General features: G+C 38.4%; 1 protein-coding gene across 2 annotated transcripts in view; it reads right to left on the minus strand.

The window, feature by feature from the left end:
* The window catches only part of LOC148500833 (cadherin-8), a 434,715-nt gene that overhangs the window by 91,281 nt on the left and 321,476 nt on the right, over window positions 1–21,958 (minus strand). For both annotated transcript variants that reach the window (XM_088451277.1, XM_088451278.1), the window contains 2 exons: window positions 9,595–9,848; window positions 4,337–4,473 (listed from right to left, as the gene is read on the minus strand). In XM_088451277.1, coding sequence (XP_088307403.1) covers window positions 4,337–4,473; window positions 9,595–9,848 — 391 coding nt within the window. The remainder of the gene's footprint in view (window positions 1–4,336; window positions 4,474–9,594; window positions 9,849–21,958) is intronic.

Below are 21,958 nucleotides of genomic sequence, written 5' to 3' on the forward strand. Positions count from 1 at the left end.
AGTACCCCAGGGATCTGTACTTGTCCATTGTTTTTTAATATCTATGTTGGTGATATTGCAAATGGTATTGAAGGGATAGTATAAGCCTGTTTGCAGATGACACAAAAGTATGCAACAGGGTAGACACACCAGGAGGGGTAAAACAAATGACTGAGGAATTGGGTAGATTAGTGGAATGGGCAAAGAAATGGCAACTGCAGTTTAATGGCAAAAATGCAAAATCATGCACTTGGGTCTCAATAACCTAAAGGCTAAATATAGTATCAAGGACACTATAATGGAAAATACAGAGGAGGAAAGGGATTTAGGAGACACCATTTCAGATGACTTGAAGACAGGCAAGCAACGCACCAAAGCATTGAGGAAGGCAAGTCAGCTGCTTGGTAGCATAGGGAGAGGAATTAGTACCAGGAAAAAAAAAGTGATAATGCCACTGTATAGGTCCTTGGTATGGCCTCATCTAGAATATTGTGTTCAGTTCTGGAGGCCACATCTCCAGAAGGATATAGACACATTAGAGACTGTACAAAGAAGGTCAACTAAAATGGTGCATGGCCTACAGCACAGAACTTACCCAGAAAGACTAAAAGATCTTAATATGTATAGTTTGGAACAGAGAAGAAAAAGGGGGGACTGAAACTGGAGGGAGGTACGCTCAGAGGAAATTTGAGGAAAAATTACTTCACAGAAAGGGTAGTGGATAAGTGGAATAGCCTCCCATCAGATGTGGTTGAAGCTAAGACAGTGGAACAATTTAAACATGCTTGGGATAAGCATAAGAGTATCCTTAAGAGAGATGTAAGGAGCAAATAGGGTTGAAGTTGCCAAAAGGATAAATGAAAAGGGGCACACCAGATGGGCCAAGTTGTTTTAATCTGCTGTCAAATTCTGTTTCAAGATGTACTATATCCAAAATGTGAAGCCTCCCGCCCTATGTTTTAATGAATATCCATTTAAAAATTTTGTAATGATAAAACTGGATTCCTATCTTGAACAAACCTTGCGATGTTATGAATATAAAGTAAATAAAATAACTTTCCTGGTGAATGCAGAATCACACACGTATGATATGTGGACACTTGCTTTCATCCATATGTGCTTATTTAATGTTCTAAAGTTTAAATTGGGGAACTGTCAAAATAGCAATCAGTGATCAATATAGTAAAGTAAGCATGTTTTCAATACACAGACAGATTTACTAGACCACAAAAAAGAACATGAAATATTCCTTGTCCATCAAACTGACCATACATCTAGAGATATTTCCAGTGAGATCAGCCAATGGTCCCAAAACAAGCACATTGCCTGACAGAAATGAAAATTAAACATTAAATAAATCATTATTGTACATGTTAAAAAAATTAAGAAAAAGATATCACACAATTCTACGGTGGAATATAAACCAATTAAAATATATATTTGTTTATTTAGTCATATATATACAGGTTGAGTCTCCCATATCCAAAATGCTTGGGACCAGGGGTATTTTGGATAACGGAATATTCCGTATTTTGGAATATTTGCATAAAATAATGAAATATCTTGGGAATGGGACCCACATCTAAACACAGAATGCATTTATGTGTTATATACATCTTATACACATAGCCTGAAGGTCATTTTATACTATATTTTTAATAATTTTGTGCATCAAAAAAAGTGTGCGTAAATACATGAAATTTTATGTTTCATATGCACCTTATAAACACAGCCTGAAGGTTATGTTATACACTATTTTTAATAATTTGTGCTTTAAACAAAGTTTGTGTACATTAAACCATCAGAAAACAAAGGTTTCACTTTCTCAGTCATGCTAAAAATATTCCGTATTTCAGAATATTCCGTATTTCGGAATATTTGGATATGGGAGACTCAACCTGTACTAAAAAATCTGAAATAAAAAAATCAACTTTGTATATGGATCATGATTCAATATCATGGAAGCAATTTAAATTGTATCATTGATAAAAAAATGTATCACATCAAACTGCAACATAAACATTAAACGATCCTCTATCCACATGTCACTAGTGTAACAACTTTCTTGCTACTGTAGATTGTTTGTCAATTGAATAGCAGGATTAGATGGAAATCCAATATTCTGACTGTACTGGCATAAAAAGCCTTTTTATTTGTAGCTTGAAAAAACAGAGTTTACCGGGCAGTGAAAATTTATCACCAATATGTAACTGTCAATGTAGCCCGATTTAAATTGATTCCAATATAGGTGGGTTTAGTAAAAACAGAAGTAGAATCAAATGCACAAGGAGGGGTATTCAATATGAAAGGTTAACTTCCCTGGCGAAGTTAACGTTTCATATCGGAGTTTTTTCCTGCGTAAAGGTATGGTGCGCGCTCCCGCTTATCCCCGTATTCAATATCAAATTAACGAAAACGGGAAACTCTGAAGTTGGATTTGCGTAAAGTTACGAATTTTTCCTTAAAATAATTGTAAGACCCCCCTAAAGTTGTAAAAACATGGGGGAACACTATGGGTACCCCCGTTTTAACCTTTAATTGAAAGTCGGGGATTTAAATAGCCGCAGCAGGTGTTTTTTCCCGACATTGAAGAAGTGATGCAGAAGAGCACTTAGGTAATTTTTTTCATTTTTTTAAGTGGTTCCATCAAATTTGGGGTACATGAAAATGGGTACTAGCATATTTTGATGTCCCTAAAGTAAGTTTTTAAAAATTCTGCATTTGTGCACCTGCCGCTATAATTTTATTCTAGAAAACACCTGCCGCATACATGCAGAATAGCCCTGAACCTATTTGCCTATTGTTTAACAATTTTTTCCCATTTTTTTTTTGCACCCCAATTTTTTAATTCATTTTTTGGGGTGTCCCTATTTTTTTTTTTATCTTTTTTTGACACAGTTCTTTTTTAAATGTCAATCTCAGGGGTGCAGGCTATTTCTTTTAATCTTGCACCCCTAATCCCCAATTGTGCACTTTTTTTCGACACCTATTCAATGGAGAAAAGTTATCACTGTTTTTTATCAAAGACTTTTCAAAACTGCGATAAGTCTTTGAAATTGAATACGGTGGAAAACTAAAACAAGTGATATTAACGCAAAAACGTTAAAAAGTGCGATATTAATGCAAAAAACTATGTTATCGCACCCATATTGAATACCCCTATAAGTGTGCTAAAGGACAACCTCTTTTTTTCTGCAGCAGGTGTATAAGCAACTATTCCAGTGGCTGTGCTGAACAGGCGCTGAGAATTTAATAATCTTAATCTATGTTAAAATATGAAGTCGGAATATGTAAGGCCAAATTGGGAAGTAATCTGTAGATACAGGAAGAATGAATTTAAAAGCTATACTGGATGCAGCATAAGACATGACTTATAAAGCAAATATACTAATATACATAAAGAGCAATATACATTTTTTTAGATTAGTGTATGTACATCATGAAATCTATTAATACAAATGTGAATTAGCATGAATTTCATTAATTTAAACAATGAGAAATATCTTATCAAACAAAATGATTACATTGTAATGAATCGAGTAAACAAAAATATCTAGATTAAAAATGCATCAAAGGCTGCAAACAGATCACAGAAGACTCAATGTATTGAGCGAACACAACACTTATTAGCAACATGGTGATGGTAACCAGAGTGCGGATAAAATGATCCTATTAGCCATTCAAATATGTTTCTCCAGAGCCACAATTAGAAACGTTAGTGCTAGGGGAATAGAGGAAAGAGGATCTCTCTCCTTATCCCCAGGCTTCAATTGTAACCAAAATAACCTAAAATATTAATTTCCTTTGCCTCCCTTTAGCTTTGTTTCTTTGACAACTGCTCATTTTGAAAAGCCCAAGAGATGCTCCTGAATTTCACAGTTTGATTAGTAAAATTTTGCCCTGCTTCATTCATGAGGATTAATTCTTAATGTACTTTGCATATTAGTACAATAGAAAGAGCACACTCAACTACTCTCCTGGAATTTTCAGGAGACTCCGAATTTGGAAGGAGTTCTCCCTTGCTCCCATGAGAGCAGGAACCCTCCTCTTGATGTAGTTCACTGTGAAGAACGTCATCAAGGCCCTGCTATAACCATAATGCTATGGTGGCAGGACTGAGATGAGGCATATCTTGTGCCATGCCCCTGAATCTGTTTTCTGAACCTTCCCCTCTGGATCTATCAGAGGTCATTATTAAATAGTAGCTAAGATTGAGAAAAACATAACTCGTTCACTAGACATCACCAGAAAATTAAACATTTACTCAATAGGGCCATGCAAAGAGAAAAGTGCATCCCAACCATCTAGTTACATTTAAACAAGGGCAGACCTTATAAAGTTTTTTTTGTAAACTTACTGGTTTCCGTAGCTACAACCGTGATATTATGCCACATGCTGGTCTCTCTATCAAGGGCTGTTGCCAGAGTTATTTTGCCATCATCTGCATTAATGTTAAATTGACGATCAAGATCTGTATGTCGGTCGATGGAAAATCTGTGAATTACAAAAAAAACACAAACTGTAATATATTTTGTTTCCATCATTCATAAGATATTCAGATTTGAAAATGAGCATCAGCTATTTACTCTGTAGCACCATATGTTCTGTTTCACAAACACTCAATAAATCAACTACAACGTGATAAATAGACGTCCTCAATAAGGAAATTATAAACTACCTTCCTGTTCAGCCGATGACATGTTTTAAACATGTTATTAATTAAGATATAAATATGTAATCTAAGTCATTTAATGTGGTATATAATAGTAAACCTGTTGCATGCCATTCAAACAAATTACACTCAGTTTAGTACTCAAGGCTATGACTTATTGGTGGATTATTTTGCTTAAGTTATAGTATAAAGGAAAGAAAAATGCTCTATTTTTTGTTCGATCAGACACGTAGGTTTATCTTCTCTTATAAGATAAACTCCCACTCCCCTTTCTGTCCTTATATTTGCTCTGAGTGGCCAATCGACTACCTGACAGTTCCATAATTAATCAGACTAAGAAAAATATTTAAGGCACCAGTCATGGTGACAATACGCTTGTGGCTTATTAGTACATAGTCAGACACTACTATTAAAAGTATATTAAACTCATTTCAGAACTCCCAGTACTCAGAACAAAACCTGAGTTTTGCCTCTGACACCTAATCCCAAATGTGTGCTGGCATTTGTAGTGCTACAAGAGCTTACTATAAATGGTGTATCTATCGTGAATAAATTACAATTGTCCACTTCCTTAATAAATGATTACTGACTCGAATAACAATATTGTCCCTGTAATAAATATTGGCTCCTTAATAAATGTATTACTTTTGCTCCCATAATTTAAAAGTCATTGTTGCCTCCCTTATAAATCCTTAAAGTACCTTATTTTTGTTTCTCTTCTGACAGACCAGATAGACCAAATGACAGTTGAGCCATCTTGCTCAGAGCTATAGCAGGGCAGCAAGGTGCCCTGGACCGCCCACCCCACACACATGTGACATCATTATGGGGTCTATGTACTAAGCAGTAGTAAGAGACAGAGTGAAAAGTGATAAGTCTGTGATTAGGTGCCAGCCAGTCAGCTCCCAACTGTCATTTTTCAAACACAGCCTGTGAGATGGCAGTTGGGAGCTGATTGGCTGGCACCTTATCACTTTTCACTCTGTCTCTTATCACTGCTTAGTACATAAACCCCATAGTCTCAAATAGGGGACAGGGACCAGGAAGCTGAGCTCCTGCTTGTACGTATAGTGCAGCTCTCTGGCTGATCTGCAGGCTGTAGAAAGCTGTTCTGGGCATCTTGCTAGCCAAATACATATGTCACAGGGCAGTGACAGTGCAGCCCCATTGGCCTTGCCCTCTTGGCTGCAGCATTGCTTGCACATTACTAGTTACGACCCTGATCTCTCCTGCCAGAGCCATGTCTTACAAAAAAATCTGATTTTTGCTCTAGCAGTTCAACATTTGTACTCTCTATGTGTAAAAATATGGATGGCTGTTTTCATAGATGCATTTTGAGGAGCGTTTTTGCATTTAGCAAACCATACATAAAACCACTCAAATTAAAACCATGCAATTTGGCAAAACTGCTCTATAGGTAATCTCCTCATTAAAATCATAATTGTAAATGGGCTAGAATTCATCTTGCAATGAAACAAATACATGTCTTTACGCCGCTTATATCTGCACAGTCTTCACACAGTGATGTCCTTCACTTTTTGTCTCTGCAGCCAAAAAATCAAAGTACAGAAAGATCAAGCAACTTTTTGAGGGCAAGGTCTGTGCTCCGCTGTTCCTTGATTAAGACACTCTAGACGACACAACAGCCTCAGGTGTAGATTTAATAAGGCAGTATAATGGGTCTAACTGTAAACCACATACACACAATCCAGTAAATTGAAACCTCTCAAAGCCAAGATGTGCACAGATATTTTTAAGTATGAAAACATCACTATATCATTTAAACTACTTATATAATGGAATATTCAAAGCAAAATATAAAACATTATATATAAAACAATATATTTTAAAACATAAAATATAAAAAAAACATAACATACAGTAATAAAAAATCAGTGTGCATTGATTGCAAACACAACCAATTTGTATATACTCAATCAGTGTTGCTATAAAATGAAATATATTAAGCATATGGTATTTTTCTCATATTGCTACATGAATTATCTGATAAAATATGTTTTGTAAGTGTACTGTGAATTTTAACACCTTTTTTTTCTTCTTTTAACCATCAGTGTAAATAATACAAACACGGTGCTTTTTATTTTAACTATGCCTTGGTTAAAGAAATTAGATAAAGGCACTCTAGCCTGACTAAATATGCTAAATATAGTTTTACTACTGTATATTGCCCCAAGCAAAATGAGGACATAGAATGTGGCCACTTCACTATGGTGCATGCCAGGTCCCCAGGGGATAGGCTTACACCGGCCACCATACCCTCATTGCAACAAACCCCTTTAATGCTGTCCACACCTCCCACTGGGATGCCCGGGGTTATCTGTCAGTGGCACACATCTCCCGCAATCCGGAAATTCGGGCAAAAGTCCTGATCCACTGGACAGTTGGAAATCCTGCCTAGATGGGGTCAGTTGGGAGGAAGGTTAGATTGTTCGCTGTATCTAGCAGCAAGATATGAACACATTTCCTTATACATGCTCATTTTACGGACTTCAAGAACTTATAATGCCCCAATTACATAATACTAAACATATTTGAGAGTCAGATCTATGCACTCTGACTACTAAGCTATGTCCCCAAGCTGCTATATTACAAGAGGATGAACACACATCATTAGGATAGACAAAATAAACAATACGACAGATACCAAAACATTGAATCTAGGCACCCATACTTACATACACTTATATTTGAGCTAGGAAAATGTCAAGAACATGAATATTATTACTATTCCTTTGTCTTGTAATATTTACATCAGTCAAATATAAATGGAAAAACAGAAGATGGCATATTTAAAAAATATGTCTAAATGTTATTATTGCCTACACCAAAAAAAGCCACATAGAATAAAAACAATATTACATTTACACTTGTACCCTAAGAAATTAGGAGGCAGTTTCTAATGACAGAGAGAGTCCACAAAAATGTGTAAATATATGGTTTAAAAGGAGTTTATTTAGTCTCTTCAGTCATACCTTTATTTATCCAAAATGAAAGTTAGATTACTTTAGGTGTTTGTTTACACATTAGCATTATCCATCTTATGCTGGCCATACACGCTGCAATTATTGGGACGATCCGCCCGATATTGGCGGATCGCCGCGATAATTGTAGCGTGGGGGGGGGCGACAGAGGGTTAAATATTGCTCGGTCGGGCATGCTGGATTGTCCAGCATGCCCGTCCGATGCGATATTTACCCGGTAACTGTCGGCCGCATCGGGCAGTGTATGCCCAGCGCAGCCGACAGATAGACATTTCCTGTGTTCCTTCCTACGGAAGGAACAGGGAAATGTCTCCTCCCCCGTGGGCGGAGCGCAGATGTCGGGCTATACACTGTGAGATTTCTCTCACAGTGTATGCCGCGGACATCTGCGGCTGGCAGCCGGCCAGATAAAATGTCTGTCGGTCTGACAGACATTTTATCTTGCCGTGTATGCCCAGCATTAGGGATATGCAGTTTGTCTTCAGGAAAAATTATTCAATAACAAAACTAAATGAAATTCAATTTAACAGTTTCCTCTCTTGTATTACTATAGATGATTATTTCTTAGATTTTTTTTTTTATTATATTTTGGGTTGGCGCCGGTTGTCTTGTTGTTGGATGTTGTATTTTCCCCCAAAAAAAGTATCAGGGTGCATTTCTTGGTACAGACATGTTAATCTCTGTAAGATGAGTTTTCAAATTGGATCACAAACATACATTTTAAAAGTGTTTGATTTGTGGGCGTACTATGGTTTGGCCCTCTGCTTCTATGTCATTTTTGAAAGACCTTCCATTCAACTGTTTTTGTGGTCATAAATAGACTAAAAACAGATACAGCTAGAAATCTTAAACAATAGTTGTATTTCTTTTTCCTGTTACACTGCAAATCGGTGCATTGATAATTTGTTTAGTGGGAAAAGTTCCAAAAATCACTGTCATTTTGGGTAATAGTCTTGGCCCAGAACCATCATACACAGGTTGAAAAACCTGATGAATCCAATATTCAGTTAATAGTCATAATGAAAGTCTTAAATGCTAAAATAAAATAGATAATATCATAAGTGACTTAAAGTGTATACAATTATTTAAGGGTCTATACACCCTGCTCCTCTGTGTGTACTTTGTAGATAACTGCTTTTGGCTTTGATAGGTGAATAAAAGTTGAAAGAAAGAGATTGTGTTAACTGTTCTATAGTATAGCATATGATTGTCTGTGGGTGACTACTGACTAATCCTTTGTCACCCTTTGTGACCTCAACATCCGGGTTATTCTTTCTATGTTCTCTCAAAAGCAGTGATCAGAATTTCAAGTTGTGTACAACCCTTAAAGCAGAGTTCTGGCACTATAGCACTTATACTTGAAGTTTGAAAAAAGATTCAGTTTAATGGAAAACAGATGCAAATGGTATGTAGTCATTATGTTGACAATCACGATATCAACTGTCCAAAGGTTGATGCCTAAAATTGACTGTCATAATGTTGACATGGTTAAAACATCAACACCCAAAATGTTGACACCTTCAAAATGTTGGCACTGTCAAAATATCAACAATAGATATTTTACGGTCAAGGGATAGGATTAGGGTAGGGATTAGAGTTAGGCTGAAAACTTGGCGTCGACATTATGTATCTGTCAACATTTTGAATGTCAACAATTTTCAACATGTGTACATTTTGTCAGTGTCAACATTTTCATTTTGACACTCTAGTAGTCCACATTCTGAACATCTCGACATTTTGACTGTTGATATTTTGTACCTGTCGACATTACAGAACAGTGTCTACATAATGACTGTCGACAAAACATACTCAGTTCAGTGCAAATGCTCACTGTGCCCTGCCTAAAGGTCAATTCTGCTAGAATTGCACACAGTATATAACAAGGGAGCATGCAATATGTAGGATCCTTTTGATTCATAAAAGTGTTATTAGGCATAATACCTTATAGGACTTGACATCACATCAGGGTCCCGAGCCGTCACTTGGCCGATCACACCGTTGATGGCCGCATTTTCATGAACTTCCAAGAGATAAGTAGGTGATGAGAACACAGGAGGCTCATCGGCATCCTCCACTGTAAGTTTTACCGTTGCGGTATCTTTGAACGGTACCCCGCTGATGAAATGTGGATCAATATGAACATTGACTGCTTCTACCTTCAGAGTATAGGATTTTTTGCTCTCGAAGTCCAGAGGCTGTTTAGAATGACAAAGATGAATGTCTTTCACTAATGACCACAGAAGCAAGAACAAATGAATTTAATGCTGATGGATGAAAGTTATGTTCATTTAAGCACATTGACTGAGTTTTAATGCAACCACAATATCAGCCATCTACTTGCTCAGACCGAGCCTGTAAATTGTGTGGCCATTTATTGATATGTGTTTATTATGTTGCCTCAATAAGGTCAATCTTTTTGTTCCCTGTCCTTTTTACCTTTCTCTTTTAATTTGAAATTCACAAAATGTTCTATGTCTGGGGCTTGAACATCAGCACTTCAAAACAGATACATAATAAAACTTTATCAGTGATTACACTACCTGCATATTGCTGGAATTCCTAATCACGATCTTGCTAGTAAAAAAAATAAACGAGGTGATTTCTAATACAGCCTCTAGGTGCGATAAATATTTTAGTATTTCTTAGACAATGCATAAAAGACAAGGGGCTATGTGCAGTCAAGGTAGTATTATGCATAGTAATAAACTATTATCTATCATGTGCATTTTTTAAAACAGTATAACATTCTTTTTTTTGTTTATTACTCGTTTAAAATCAATTTTAATGATGGCACTTCTCTTAGGCTTTCATTGCTTCTACACTTTAACAAGGAAATTCTGGAAACATACTTGTATACCATATAAACAGATAGTATAATACTCCCACACACTTTAGTTTTTAGAACACACTAAATGTTTATATATATATATATATATATATATATATATATATATATACAGTATATATGGAATGTAGTCCCCAGTATCCCGACCACCGGTATCCTGAAGGTAAGTATCAGGGTGTTAGGGGGGAGGTTAGGGTTAGGTAGTGGAGTTAGGGTTAGGCATTAGGGGGAGGGTTAAGGTTAGGCACTAGGTAGGGAGTGTTAGGATTAGGGTATGGGGAGGGGGAGGTTACATTTAGGCACTAGGGGGGAGGTTAGATTTAGGCTCCGGGGAGGGGGTGTTAAGTTTATGGTGCAGGGAGGGGGAGGTTAGGTTTAGGCACTAGGGGGGAGGTTAGGGTTAGGCATTAGGGGGGGAGGTTAGGGTTAGGCATCATGGAGGGAGGATTAGGGTAGAGGTAAGGGTAGGGGTAGGGGTTAGAAAAATACTTACCTGTGTTCCTTATGGATGTCGACACGGGATTCTGGCTGAAGGGATGCCACTGTCGGCCTCCATACCAGCGGCATTCCGACAGCCAGGATTTCATACCTAATATATATGCTGTATGTATTGGAGAAGCAAATCAATGCATCCTGGGCATGATTCAGCGAAAATATGCTAATGTTTCCAAAGCTTCCCCCGAGCATAGGGACGCCAACTGCTGCCTTCTCATATCTGTCCGACAACAAACAACAGCGCAAACATTGGTTACATTGACGCAGATCGGGCAGCCATGCAGCGTTTAAGTCAAGTCTGACCTGCCTCACACACTGCATCTCTCCTGACACGCTGAATGCTCTCATGCTGCAAAGGAGATAGCAATGGCTAATTTATGCACGCCCATGAAACGGAGTTTAAACGGTCCAGACACACCTGCATTTGCCTAACCAACCCCGTTATTCCCACCAAATGCTGACTACCTGTCACTCACTTTGCAGGTGAATTCTCTGTGCGAGTGTGATCGATAATTAAAAACAATGTGTGTCTGCATTACCTCTCTGGCGCATGCACAATGGCTAACAATCGCTCCACTGAGGGGAAACATTGACTGTGCATCCAGATCTGAAACAGGCCCCCTGTCAGCAATTTCTCTATTTGAACGGTTTTATACAAATATTTATTTAATTTTAAATATCACTAATCTTCAATAAACTGCTGACATGGGGAATTAATAGCATTTGCATATTGTGATATAATATCAGTTTTTTATTAACTGTTAGAGAGTTCCTGATACTTTTTAATCTAAAATATCCTTGTCTGTCAATAAACTTTGTTAAATATAGAAACTTACTTGTTACATTCAACAAAAACACACACAGGACAAGATATCAATCAACATATATGCATGTATGGCATAACAGTTACTGCAGTTGGCTTGGCATCACAATGTCACATTGAAGACTTGATAAATAAAGATTAGTGTGGGTTGGAAATGTGTATGAAAGTTTTCTAGAAAAATAAGTAGAATATATATTTATATATCTATACTATAACCTGCTCATGGAAACTGTGGTATAAAATGTCAGTAATATGGAAAACAAAAGATCACTATTCTTACATAAACCTGAGTTTAGAGTTTGTGTTGGATATAATTTATTATATTTTGTGACCTTTAGACTAAGACAGTGGTTCCCAAACTTTTTCAAATTACAGCACCCTAGAGGATCAGCAGTTTTTCTACGGCACCCCTGGGCCAAAAGTTTCTTATTGAGAAATTCAGCAAAAATTCAATGAAATGACGTAAAATTGTGCTTATACTGTATGTCACCCTTATGGTCAGTTATGTGGTGGATGACAGGGCTGCACTTCTTCTTCTGCCTATCGCACTGACTTAAAATTATTTTATTTGGTACTGGACCACCAACTCGAGGCACGCATCCAAGTGCCCTAAGGCACCCCAGGGTGCTGCGGCACCTGGTTTGGGAACCACTGGATTAAGGAACGTTCATGGCATTGTACTTCTGTTAAGACAATACAGATTTAATTACACTGTATGATATTCTGCTTACTGTATATGAAAGTTTTGTGCACATTACAATATCTAGGCTACCATACAACTTTTCTCTTAAATATTTAGCAAAACACCCACTTACATTATCCCTAGACTATGCAGCTCCAGCCACCACGTACAGTGTAGGATCTAATTCTGAGTCGCACTCTCCAGTGTCTGTTTGTGCATCTTTTGCCGGTATTGCATCTGCAGTTTTATGCAAATACCACTTACAAGCCCTTCCCTGGGGTACAAGCTTGAGTCTAAATATACCCTAATATACCCATGCTACATAGGTGCTGATTCTCCATTATAGTATTGCCTCCAATGCGGATGACAATTAAAGGACCCCTGTGTTTTGGTTTTGGAGAAAACACCCTCAAATGTTATGATTTTCACAAAACCACCCTCAAGTGTTTTGGTTCAGATTCAGTTTTGGTTTTCTTTAGAATTTATAAAAACAGCTAAAGTAATGTAATTTGGATCTGTTTACATGCAACCCAAAACCTGAGATTTGTTTTTTAAATCTAAGTTCCAAACTTACAGCAGACCACATCAGTGACATGCCTGTGACATAATCTGACCATAAGATGGTCCATCTCTGAGCATTTACATGGCCACCTTCCTGACACGCAAAAAAATGGTAGTTGCTCAGATCAGATTCATTGCATAACACAGGTGCTTGTAAAGGGCGGGGTTTACACTGAACACAGAAAAAAAGAGATTTGCCCCCCAGCACACTGCAGCAAAAACAATACTTAAATCCTACATGATAATAGAGATTTAGAGGTATTAGTTACACAAATACACACATTTGCAAATATATGAATAAGCGCAATGCCAATCGTCAAGGCTCCTCTATACTGGCGTCCCTAGCATTAAGGGGCTCACGTCCGAGAAGCAAGCAACCCCAAAAAAATTCCAGCCAAGGGCCATCCCCAGGGCATCACACGAAAAAGGGAAAAAGGTGATAGTGAAGTATAAAGAAAAGATGTGTAAAGATAAATCAATAAGTGTTAATGAAATGATAATGAATTAAAATGACATAAATAATGTACAAACAAATAGAGAAGTGATAAAAGTATTCTATGTGAATTAAGTGGTGATGCCATGAGAAAGGCCCAGTCAGAACCCCCCCAGGGGCCCCACTCCCAAACGCTCACCCCAAAATAATTATTGCTACATAATGGTAGCACCCACTCTGGTTCATATAATTACAATTGATGTACTGCATGATAACAGTACATATATAAGCTGAGAGCTAACTTACCATGGAGGTACTGCAAAAAACCTCCACATGGCACTATAAGCATCAGCACATCCTCCTAATGCTGACTGCCTTCATGCCTCTCCAAACTTGCAAAACAATTTTTTACTAGCACCTGTGTTATGCAATTAAGCTGATCTGAGCAACTACCATTTTTTTGCAAGTTTGGAGACGCATGTGAAACTACTCTGTACCAGAGTAGTTTCACATCGCTGCCTATCATAGATGGGTGTTATGAGTTAGAGTCCCAGCCCTATCTGTGTGGAGTTTTTAAGTACTTATTGTGTTTGTATGATCTTTTTCTGGAGCTCCATTTTTCTCCCACACCTCGAAAACAATTTTTTTGCTCCTATATAAAATATACCTTTCATTTGTATGTGTGTGCTATATGTGTGTGTTTGTGTATTAAAGAATTTAGATTGCAAACTCTGCTGGAGTAAGGATTGTGAATGATAACTATATTCTGTACTGCATAATTGGTCGTGCTAGGTAAATCTTATATATAAAATTAATTGGTCTATTTGCTTGTTTCTCTGTCTGGTTATGCATTCGGACTCCCCTGCACCGATTGGGATGAAACCAATGCGAGGTGGTCCAGTTGGATCCTGGACGGATTTTAGGAGAGTTAGGGTCTTGGTCGGACCTCCCATTGATGTACGCTGGGCAGAACTTTGACCCTGTTCTGGGCCTTCCAATGGAAGAATTTGGATGAAAACTTCACAGAGTGGTAACATTGGATCCCAGAAGGCATACTAGAGAGTTTATTTCCAGGTCGGACTTCCCATTGGTGTACACTGGGCAGAACTTTGACCCGGGGAGCTTTTTTTAGGCCTTCCACTGGATGGATTTTGATGAAAACATCACAGAGGGATGGCAATTGGTCTGGGATGCTTAATGGAGTGGTTGGGGTCCAAGCCGTACCTCACGACAGAGTGTGCTGGGCAGAACTTTCCACATGATTGTGTTGGGAGAGCTGCTAAGCTCCTAATGATATTTAAAAGGTTGACAGTGACATCCAACTCATTGATAACTTAATAACTTGAAGATTAACTTCACATCTCCTTGCATCACTTCCCTTATTAATATATCCATCTTTTTTCTTCTGTAATGATTGCTTTTTATTAATCTCTACACCCATACTGTTCAGTTCCGCTTTTGCACATTACCAGACCCTGACAGAGTCGCCAAACCTCTGAAAGGTCAACATTTTGAACACCTAACAAATGGCTTCATTAATCTAGACTGTTTGTTCTTTTTTTTACAGCAGACCTTGCAGGTTTCACGTACAGTATGTTTAATGCACAGCATCATATTACAAGTAGAAGTAGAGATGAGCTGTTCGGTTTTGGCTCGTATCTTCCCTCCAAGTTTGGATCTCAGAACATCATCTTTTATGAACACCTGTGCCAAGATGTCCTTAAAAAATTCAGTTTTACCTCTTTATCAGATCCAAGATTGACATGAAGATTAAAGTCAAAACCAAACCACTACTCTCTAATTAAAAATAAACTCATTCATTTTGCAGTTGCTATAATGTTTCATCTTTACAGCACTAGACAAATGTGCAGTAATAATAAATTATTTTACATTATTTTTGTATTGTCCAAGTCAGGCATAGATGAAAATGTAGAATTAATATTACCTTTTTTGGCCTATCTACTGTGCAAAGAAGAACAATTATAGAAATAAGAAAATATAAACATTAATAGTGGCACTGATATACAGTACTCCATGTAAAAGTTTTCTTATGTTATAAACTCATGTATAGACCTAGTTTATATTCAGACCACTTCTCCCTCTTACCCTATTACTTTTTATTATATATCATTCATAATTCCTCTGAGTGAAAAGGGCATTCTATAATCCCAAATAGAGATGAGTAGTGTTCGCCCAGGGCTATACAAGAAATTCGGCGAGGCACTGACTTTTGACATTTGTAATCAATTGTAATGGTAAATTGGGGGGAAAAAACAATATTTTTTTTACAAAGAATTGGGAAATCCTGCCAGATTCATTCCTCATTTAATTTGCTATTTGCTGGCACAACATAGAATATATTTAGTGATACAAAGGCATTTTAATCATCAAGACAGCTCGGACGAACAACAAAATCTTAGCAAAAATATTAGTAAAGCAATGGGTTTGGCACACTTGCTTCCTGTGAGTATAAATATCCTTTGGAGCAGTGATATTTTAATAAGTTGAATAAACTTTTGGTCATTCCCATTACTTGTGAATATAAAATTAGTTATACTTACTTAGATTTTCTCTTGAAGATCTTTAAAGAGGTGGTCCAGGGGGGAGGGCCTGGACAGAGCTGCCAAGAATCACATCATCAGAGCCACACTCCCAAGACATAAGGTCATAAATGTGCCATACCGCTTTACAGTATTGGTGATTGGGATCTGGTAGGGTAGACAACCCTTCCGAGATCCCAGGAGAACTCCCACAAAGTCTGGAGTTTATTTGAAATTAGTCGCTGAGTCCCACTGCTACTCTGTATCCAGGAGATGGTGCTGCATCACAGACATCCGGTTATGCATTTGGACACCTCTGCACCGATTGTGATGAAATCAAAGCAAGGTGGTCCAGCTGGATTCTGGCTGAGTTTTAGGGTGGTTAGGGTCCTGGTCAGATCTCCTTTTGATGTATGCTGGCAGAACTTTGGAGCCTATTCTGAGCCTTCCACTGGATGGATTTGGATGAAAATGTCACAGAATGGTAACATTGAATACCAGAAGACATACTAAGGGGTTTAAGTCCCAGGCGGACCTCCCGTTGGTGTATGCTGGGCAGAACTTTGACCTGGGGAGCCTGTTCTGGGCCTTCTACTGGATGGATTTGGATGAAAACTTCACAGAGGGGTGGCAATTGGTCTGGGAAGCCTAATGGAGTGGTTAGAGCCCTGGTCAGACTTCATGGCAAAGAGCATCAGGCAGAACTTTGACCCAGAGAGCCTGTTCTGGGCATTCTACTGGGTGGATTCATGTTACTTCAAATAATAAACAACAACAACATATAATAACTTGAAGATTTAAACCCAGGCAATAGGTATGTCAGCTAGAATATATATATATATATATATATATATATAAAAATATAAATATATGGACATTAGACATTTTCCATAAAATAAAATAAATAAAGCAACATGATGTAGGCACAGTAATTGGTTAGTACAGTCAAATTGAAGAGCGCATATAAAAATTGCAAGTGTAAATTAATAAATGGGCTCCATAGAGTTCATATAAAGTAAGTATGGGCTGCTTCTGACTTCTATATTTGAGATGATTTACAGAGTGTCGTAATATGTACAGCTTCAAATAGGGGACATTCTGAAGTCTGCAGCTTAAAATACAAATTCAAGTTTCAACTAAGATGAAAAAAGATGTGGCTCTCAAGGTCTTTGACTTCAAACTTGTGATACATTAATTACAATACTACCATTGTTTCAGAGCAGTAGAACGCTCTGTCATTTGGGTGTTGCAGTACAGAAAAATTGCACGGTGCAGAAGTTCTAAAGCAAAACAAAATGTTGTAGCCTACAAAATATCAGAAGTCGAACAGAATGTTGCACATTATAGAAGTTATGAGAGCAGAATAAAATGTTGCACAGTGTAGAACTGTGATGGGCCACCAGAAAAAATGTATGGGCAACCTGATATATTTCAAGGGCTACATATTCGCCCCTCCAAGTTTCAGTAGGGTCACACATTACTGTTCATTTCAAGAATGGAATAACAGCTGGAAACAACAACGGCATGCTCATACCAAAATGCCTCCTCATGCCCTGTCAATCTTTTGCTACTGTACTGTATATGCCACTTAAAAATCTCACTAGCTCCAAAGTAGCTCTACATTCCAACAGATCTCCACAATCCCTCAGATTGTATTCCAACTCTCTCCTGTGCTAATCAGACCATCACACATTTCCCCTAATTGTCCATCAGAACAGTGATGGGCCACAAGAGAATAATTATGGGCAACTGAATATATCTTAAGGGCTCCAGGTTTGCCCCTCAAAGTTTCACAAGTACCACGCTTCAGGAGAGGAAAAAGGGAGAGACCAGAAAAAGGGAGGAGAGAAAGAGAGGGAGAGAGAGAGAGAGAGAGAGAGAGAGAGAAAGACGGGAAAAGGGAGATATAGGGAGATGGGAAAAGGAGAGATAGGGTGATGAGGGAAAGGTGAGAGATAGTGATGATATAGCTGGTTTAGGATACGATGAACATAAGGGCAAATTAGAACAAACTAACAGTATAGAACAATTGTGGGAACTTCCGCAAAAGTGTTGGGAACAATTCCACAAATGATATTTAATTTCCACCATAGAAAGAATGTCACAAGTTCAGTAGTTATATTTTTAAAAAGGTGGCTGCTTTGATGGGTTACAAATTTTGTTTACATTTTGATAAACAAAATGATTCTATAATTTATTTCTCTATGCTGACTACATTGATACATTAAACTGCATACTGTACATTCCACTAAAAAAAAAAAAAATACTGGTAGTGTCTATATAGATCAGACAAGCTTACAAACTACACATGAAATTCAGAGAAAATGCTCAGTATCTTCAACGTTACTGAGAAATGTAGCACTTTTTAGTGTAAATTGTTATTTGTGATCATTTATATGTACTTCAGTAAAAAAATAAAAGACTAAAGTATACCAATAAATGTAGATATATTAGAAATCAGCTTCATTGTTTAACTTTCTATATGTTGTAAACTATATATAGCTTTTTTCTTGAATACAAGCATCAATGATGTGCATGAAGTTTTAAAGAAAATGGGAGAATGAAGTGAAATAATAGAAATCCCTGTTGGGACTCACATAAGAGAGTGAGTTAATGTGCTTTAATCCACCACATTTTTGGGATATTGCAGACTAGAGACAATGAGCTGCAAAAATGCCAGAACTAATGAGTATGTAAATATCAAGCTTACATAGAACATATTGCAGAATAAAGATATTAACTGTCTTGCATGGCTCTTATTGAAAAAGCCTACACCTGTTATATAATGAGATTGTATGATACAGAGTGTGACATTGGTTTACTGTTCTAAAGTTTATCAGTACTTGGCAGGGTTTTGTAGATTTTTTTAAGAACTTAAAAATTAGCTTTGAGATGAGTTTACTACAATATGTTACTTTGTTAATTTATTACTATGTTATAATATCACTATGCTACTAGAGTTTTACTAACCTGGTCATTCACTGGTTTGGTGAGTCCCTTGCCGTCACGCTGTGTGCTGGCCGGGCTAGGGAGAGAGGCTGCTGCAGAAGTAGTCAGATCTCTCTCGCTCCCGGCATTATATACAGGGGCGAAGTGATTGCACCACCACCTCCGGACACCTGTGCCCCCCTGTGCGGCCGATTCATGACCGCGAAAAGACATTACTTATTTTAATCTTTTGTAAGGAAGGGTTCTGGCCACACCTCCCTGGGTTGGCCACGCCTCCTCCCTGTACCTGGGCCCGGCAAAGCTGTCGGCAGCCCTGACCATCAGTGGTTGATGGTCGTGATGGTGGGCGGTGCTGGGCGGCCAGACAGCTGAGTAAGTCTCTTACTCAGGCTGGCCAGCTTGCGAGCCCAGAAGACTGCGTACGTCCACACAGTCTCTGCGTGCAATGATGTATCAAGCCCCCTACTCTTAATTTGACACAAAATGGACACAAGAAAAAACTGTATTTAAAAAATTTTCAAATTACATTTGGAGAGAATGTTATCCCAAGTGTATAAATGGCAGCTGTTGCCATTATTATCCCAACTGTGTAAAATGACAGCTGCAGCCATTGTTATCCCAAGTGTTTAAAAAGATAGCTACTGTACAGTCATTGTTATTCCAAGTGTGTAAAAACAGCTGCAGCCATTGATATTTCGAGTGTATAAATGACTGCTGCAGCCATTGTTATTTACTATTGGATGGAATAGGTGCAAAGAAAATATTTTGAGGAACTCAATTGATGTGCTGCCAAGAATCGCTGCAAAGCCTGGCTGCATGCATATCAGTCAACTGCGGTGTGTCGATCTTGGGAATTCAATACCACCCTTATGACAACTTGTGGCTGAGTAGACTCATTCGTAAACACTAATGACTAGCTGGTCAAACAACCCAACCCTAATCTATCCCGCAACCTAACCCTAACCCGCAGCTCCTGCAGCCTAACCCTAATGTTGTCATTCTGTTGAATGTCAACATTTCAGATGTCGACTTTGTGAATATGTCGACATCCTGCAGATGTCGACAAGTTTCAAAATGACATCAACAATGACGACATCATAGCTGTCAATATTGTGATGTCAACATTATGGCTGTCATCATTGTGATTGTCAACATGGTGACTGCATCCCTAAATAAACAGTACATGGCATATTCAGCAGGGCAAAACTATAGTATGGAGCAAAGTCACAAAATAGATATCAAGAAAATGAAAAATTGGTAAGCGTGAAGACAAACTGTTTACATACGTCCGTAAAGTCATACACAAGTGTCTACGAGCAGGCATACTGTACACATAAAGTTATTTATACTTCATAGGGCACTCTGGGAGAAAGAGGTATGCAGCTATTGTTTATGTAAGCTCAGCTGGTGACAGGCGCCTAACCAGGTATTTGAAGGCCTCATAGCAAAAGTCTGTAAGTCCCCCTATGTACCACCCAATGGTGAAAAATGTATATACAGTACATATGTAACTTTGACAAAGAAGATGGGTCCCCTCAGCTATGGGCCCCACAGTAGCTGCACTCCTTGCACCTATGGTAGTTACACCCATAGATGGTGATGGAAATAATGGTGAGCGCACTCTTCATGCGCACGCATCTAAGAAGACTCCATTATCCTGTTTAATGTACCAGCAGTGAGTTAAACATCCCGGATGGAATGGGTTTGAAATGCCGACGGCTGTTTAGCCGCTTGTTAAAATCCCAACAGTGCCTGGCCGAAGGGAGGAAATCCCGACAGTGGCAGGTAAGTAACCTAACCCACCCCTCTCCCACCCCTAACCCTCCCTTAGGAGTGCCTAACCCTAATCTTCCCCCCTAGTGCCTAACCCTATCCCCCCCAGGGGTGCCTAAACCTAACCCTCCCTCCCCGCACCCAAAATGTAACCCTCCCGGGGGGAGTGCCTAACCCTAACCTCTCCCGGCGGCACTTGACCCTAATCCCCCCTTCCCTTAGCCTAATTCTAACCCTCCCCAGGGGGTGCCTAACCCTGAGTCCCCCCGGGGTGCAATAAAACTACCCCCCCATGACTAAGAGGACGGGCGCCCCAGACTTGCCTCATTCGGGCCCATGACGTCCTGGATTCCGGCATCGGGATTATGATGGGCGTCGGTATCTCGATGCCCATCATATATCCCTACCTCTCAGACATAATATATATATAATTTTCTTTCTATTTAGGAAATAACTTTTTATTTCTCCTCAGACAACTTTTGCAGATGAAATAATCCTCTTGATTGATTACAGATTTCACTAATATTGTATTTTACATTCAAAAGGCTTGACGATAAAATGAACTGAAGAAGGTCATTGTTAATGAGGTTCACTTCTTCTGATTTCTGATGTCAAGATGTGTAGATTAAACTTTCTACTTTCATTGTATGAATCTGTTAGCCAAATTGCAAAGTATGGAGACCAGAGATATAAATATATCACTGCAGGTTGTAATATAGGGTCTGATTCAGAAGAGGACACTTTGCCAATGTTTGCGGTGTTTAGCGACTATTTTTATACAGCGCATGCGTATGAGTCGCACTGCGCATGTACCGATTTTCATTACCGACGGACGCCACAGTGAGGACTTGGAAGCAGAGTGATTGACAGTCAGGGAGCTTTTGTAGGAGGTAACTGGGGGTGGGAGTGTCTTAATCGCAGGCCAATGGTGCATCTGTGTACACAAGCGACGGACTTGGGATGCCACTACTGGACTCTCAATACCAATCCCAGCGGCTGCGACACTTCCATATTTTTGCACAACCGCTGCATATGGGATTGCAGCTGCATCATGACTTGCATACACCTCTGAATCAGGCCCAAAATTGCATAAAAGGAAAAGTTGGACTGAAAACATTTTATAGTAAAAAAAATTAAATCTTTATTTTTTATTATAAAGCACTTCCAATTATAAGCATTGGCATATACAAATTTCCCAGTGACA

Source organism: Taudactylus pleione, unplaced genomic scaffold (genome assembly GCF_031769625.1).
Source record: "Taudactylus pleione unplaced genomic scaffold, aTauple2 ptg000545l, whole genome shotgun sequence".
NCBI lineage: Eukaryota > Metazoa > Chordata > Amphibia > Anura > Myobatrachidae > Taudactylus > Taudactylus pleione.